The 4601-nt window shown below is 48.2% G+C and overlaps 1 protein-coding gene across 1 annotated transcript; it reads left to right on the top strand.

Annotated features, from left to right (window-relative positions):
* The first annotated feature begins 377 nt into the window (after nucleotides 1-377).
* LOC130343460 (gastrula zinc finger protein XlCGF66.1-like) lies at nucleotides 378-3944 on the top strand. The gene is made up of 5 exons (XM_056554364.1): nucleotides 378-510; nucleotides 910-1026; nucleotides 1117-1296; nucleotides 3563-3689; nucleotides 3787-3944. The coding sequence occupies exons 2-5, from the start codon at nucleotides 949-951 to the stop codon at nucleotides 3942-3944; spliced, it is 543 nt and encodes a 180-aa protein (XP_056410339.1). The 5' UTR covers nucleotides 378-510; nucleotides 910-948.
* The last annotated feature ends 657 nt before the right edge of the window (nucleotides 3945-4601 follow it).

Genomic DNA, 4601 nt, shown 5'->3' with positions numbered 1-4601 from the left:
GGATTGTAATTCAGGGAAGGAGGGGTGTAATGAAGAGATGGAGGGGTGTAATGAAGAGATGGAGGATTGTAATTCAGGGAAGGAGGGGTGTAATGAAGAGATGGAGGGGTGTAATGAAGGGATGGAGGGGTGTAATGAAGGGATGGAGGGGTGTAATACAGGGATGGAGGGGTGTAATACAGGGATGGAGGGGTGTAATACAGGGATGGAGGGGTGTAATACAGGGATGGAGGGGTGTAATACAGGGATGGAGGGGTGTAATACAGGGAAGGAGGGGTGTAATACAGGGAAGGAGGGGTGTAATACAGGGAAGGAGGGGTGTAATGAAGAATTGAGGGATGTAATACAGGGAAGGGGGTGTCATGATGAGAGGGGGGATGTAATGATGAGATGGGGAGTGTGATGGAAGGGTCATCTGTGTCAGGATAGTGGACCAGTGAGCAATTAGGTGACTGGAGATACAGGAATGATTCCGGCGCTGGATGAGTAATTGCAGGAGAGCAGCAGCAGGTATAAAAGCCAGGTTGGTTTATTCAACAAAGATGCAACGCGTTTTGCTGCACATGTGCAGCTTCATCAGGCATTGTTATCCATTGTTGTATGTGAGCTCACACAACCTAATCTGGTAAGCGGCTGTGGATGTTCCCTCCCCCCCCCCCCCCCCCTCATCCTGAGGCTCTACACACGGAGCGCCTTCTACTTTTTTTTTTCTTTGGGATAATGGACCAGGAAACTGTTGGAGCTGCTCGGTCTTGTTGGTCATCACACCATCCTCTGTACGGTTGATTGGTCTGGACCGTGCAGACCCTGTTCGCTGTGTGTGCCCTCCTTTGGTCAGAAAGGCCTAGATTAGTTATCACTCATCAAATTATCTATTCTTTTTCTCCCATCTTCCTTATTGTCCCTCAGGTTCCTTAGATACAGGACTCTCATAGATAAAGTCTAAAGATGATGGAGGACAGAGACCACATAGCTGCCCGAATACTGGACCTCACCATAGAGATCATCTACTGGATATCTGGAGAGGTGAGGGCCACACATGACATCCCTCTTCTCTCTAATAATGGTACAGTACAAAGGACTTATATGTACTGATCAGTGTCTCCCCATACACAGGATTACACAATAGTGAAGAAGAAATCGGGGGAGTGTGTGGCCACCAGCAGCCATCTCCATGAGTCAGGAGGATGGAGCAGGGCCCGGTGCCCCATCATGGAGCCTCCACCTTACTCACTGATACATGAGGAGAAGATCCTAGAACTCACCCACAGGATCACTGAGCTGCTGACTAGAGAGGTGACCCTGCTGGGACATTATACAGTAATGGAGGGGTCTGGTGATGATTAGAGAGGTGACACTTCTGGGACATTATACCGTAATGGAGGGGTCTGGTGATGACGGGAGAGGTGACACTGCTGGGACATTATACAGTAATGGAGGGGTCTGGTGATGACGGGAGAGGTGACACTGCTGGGACATTATACAGTAATGGAGGGGTCTGGTGATGACGGGAGAGGTGACACTGCTGGGACATTATACAGTAATGGAGGGGTCTGGTGATGATTAGAGAGGTGACACTGCTGGGACATTATACAGTAATGGAGAGGTCTGGTGATGACTGGAGAGGTGACACTGCTGGGACATTATACAGTAATGGAGAGGTCTGGTGATGACTGGAGAGGTGACACTGCTGGGACATTATACAGTAATGGAGGGGTCTGGTGATGATTAGAGAGGTGACACTGCTGGGACATTATGCAGTAATGGAGGGATCTGGTGATGACTGGAGAGGTGACACTGCTGGGACATTATGCAGTAATGGAGGGGTCTGGTGATGACTGGAGAGGTGACACTGCTGGGACATTATACAGTAATGGAGGGGTCTGGTGATGACTGGAGAGGTGACCCTGCTGGGACATTATACAGTAATGGAGGGGTCTGGTAATGATTAGAGAGGTGACACTGCTGGGACATTATACAGTAATAGAGGGGTCTGGTGATGATTAGAGAGGTGACACTGCTGGGACATTATGCAGTAATGGAGGGATCTGGTGATGACTGGAGAGGTGACACTGCTGGGACATTATATAGTAATGGAGGGGTCTGGTGATGATTAGAGAGGTGACACTGCTGGGACATTATGCAGTAATGGAGGGATCTGGTGATGATTAGAGAGGTGACACTGCTGGGACATTATTCAGTAATGGAGGGGTCTGGTGATGACTGGAGAGGTGACACTGCTGGGACATTATGCAGTAATGGAGGGGTCTGGTGATGACTGGAGAGGTGACACTGCTGGGACATTATACAGTAATGGAGGGGTCTGGTGATGACTGGAGAGGTGACCCTGCTGGGACATTATACAGTAATGGAGGGGTCTGGTCATGTCTGGAGAGGTGACCCTGCTGGGACATTATACAGTAATGGAGGGGTCTGGTCATGTCTGGAGAGGTGACACTGCTAGGACATTATATAGTAATGGAGGGGTCTGGTGATGACTGGAGAGGTGACACTGCTGGGACATTATACAGTAATGGAGGGGTCTGGTGATGATTAGAGAGGTGACACTGCTGAGACATTATACAGTAATGGAGGGGTCTGGTGATGACTGGAGAGGTGACACTGCTGGGACATTATACAGTAATGGAGGGGTCTGGTGATGATTAGAGAGGTGACACTGCTGGGACATTATACAGTAATGGAGGGGTCTGGTGATGACGGGAGAGGTGACACTGCTGGGACATTATGCAGTAATGGAGGGGTCTGGTGATGACTGGAGAGGTGACACTGCTGGGACATTATACAGTAATGGAGGGGTCTGGTGATGACTGGAGAGGTGACCCTGCTGGGACATTATACAGTAATGGAGGGGTCTGGTGATGATTAGAGAGGTGACACTGCTGGGACATTGTACAGTAATGGAGGGGTCTGGTGATGACTGGAGAGGTGACACTGCTGGGACATTATACTGTAATGGAGGGGTCTGGTGATGACTGGAGAGGTGATACTGCTGGGACATTATACAGTAATGGAGGGGTCTGGTGATGATTAGAGAGGTGACACTGCTGGGACATTATACAGTAATGGAGGGGTCTGGTGATGACTGGAGAGGTGACACTGCTGGTACATTATACAGTAATGGAGGGGTCTGGTGATGATTAGAGAGGTGACACTGCTGGGACATTATACAGTAATGGAGGGGTCTGGTGATGACTGGAGAGGTGACACTGCCTGGACATTATACAGTAATGGAGGGGTCTGGTGATGACTGGAGAGGTGACACTGCTGGGACATTATACTGTAATGGAGGGGTCTGGTGATGACTGGAGAGGTGACACTTCTGGGACATTATACAGTAATGGAGGGGTCTGGTGATGACTGGAGAGGTGACACTTCTGGGACATTATACAGTAATGGAGGGGTCTGGTGATGATTAGAGAGGTGACACTGCTGGTACATTATACAGTAATGGAGGGGTATGGTGATGATTAGAGAGGTGACACTGCTGGGACATTATACAGTAATGGAGGGGTCTGGTGATGACGGTATCATTGTGTGTCAGGTTCCTATAAGGTGTCAGGATGTGGCGGTCTATTTCTCCATGGAGGAGTGGGAGTATGTAGAAGGACACAAGGATCTGTACCAGGACATAGTCATGATGGAGGATCACCGCCCCCTCACATCACAAGGTAAGAAGAGACATATATATAGATTTCACTCTCACAACCTAGTAACATAGAAATCTATCCAGCACTGATGTATTCATTCCCTGTGTGTTCCCTACAGATGGAGTCATTGATAGAAATCCACCCGAGAGTTGTCCCCGCCCTCTGTATTCCCAGGACTGTCCAGAGGGAAATGTCCCAGAGAACCATCAGGTAGATGAGATTTCTGTAAATCCTCTATACATTGATGTTTCGTTGAAAGCTTCCTTACGTTTCTAGCATTGTTGGATTTTGCGCTCTTGTTGGTGGCTTAGGTAGGAAGAGGCTTCAAATGGTTTCTGGCTTTATAACAGATTGTGTCGAACATCTACCTGTTTCAACACCCACTTTCTTGTTAACCCCTTGAGGACGCTGCCAATTTTCATTTTACATTTTTGTTTTCTATCGTACTCTCCTTTGAGAAACATAACACTTACATTTTTCCACCTACAGACCCATATGGGGGGGGGGGTGTTGATGGTGGTGGTTGTTGTTGTTTTTCGTGCGACCAATCCTACTTAGTAATGACACCTTTTATTTTACTATTGAGTGTACGGCAAAACTGGATTAAAAAGAACGATTTTCTCTATCGGCTCCATTGGGGGACACAGACCATGGGGTGTATGCTGCTGTCTCTAGGAGGCTTGACACTATGGCAACAAAAAAGCCGGCTCCTCCCAGCAGGGTATACCCGTCCACAGGCACCTGAGGTAATCAGTTTTAGCTTAGTGTCTTAAGGAGGTGGACATGGTCTGGAGTTCTCCAGACCAGGTTTTATGTTTTATTATTTTCCTAGTTTTTTATTCCTCCGCTTTGCAGTTCTGGACAGTCATTTTCTATTGTGGCTCTCCATTTTGGTCTGACCACTTCTCCATGGACCTTTACCAAAGTCCTGGG

Source organism: Hyla sarda, unplaced genomic scaffold (assembly GCF_029499605.1).
Source record: "Hyla sarda isolate aHylSar1 unplaced genomic scaffold, aHylSar1.hap1 scaffold_684, whole genome shotgun sequence".
Lineage (NCBI taxonomy): Eukaryota > Metazoa > Chordata > Amphibia > Anura > Hylidae > Hyla > Hyla sarda.
Note: the sequence above shows the minus strand (reverse complement) of the source record. Positions and strands in the feature narration are given on the sequence as shown.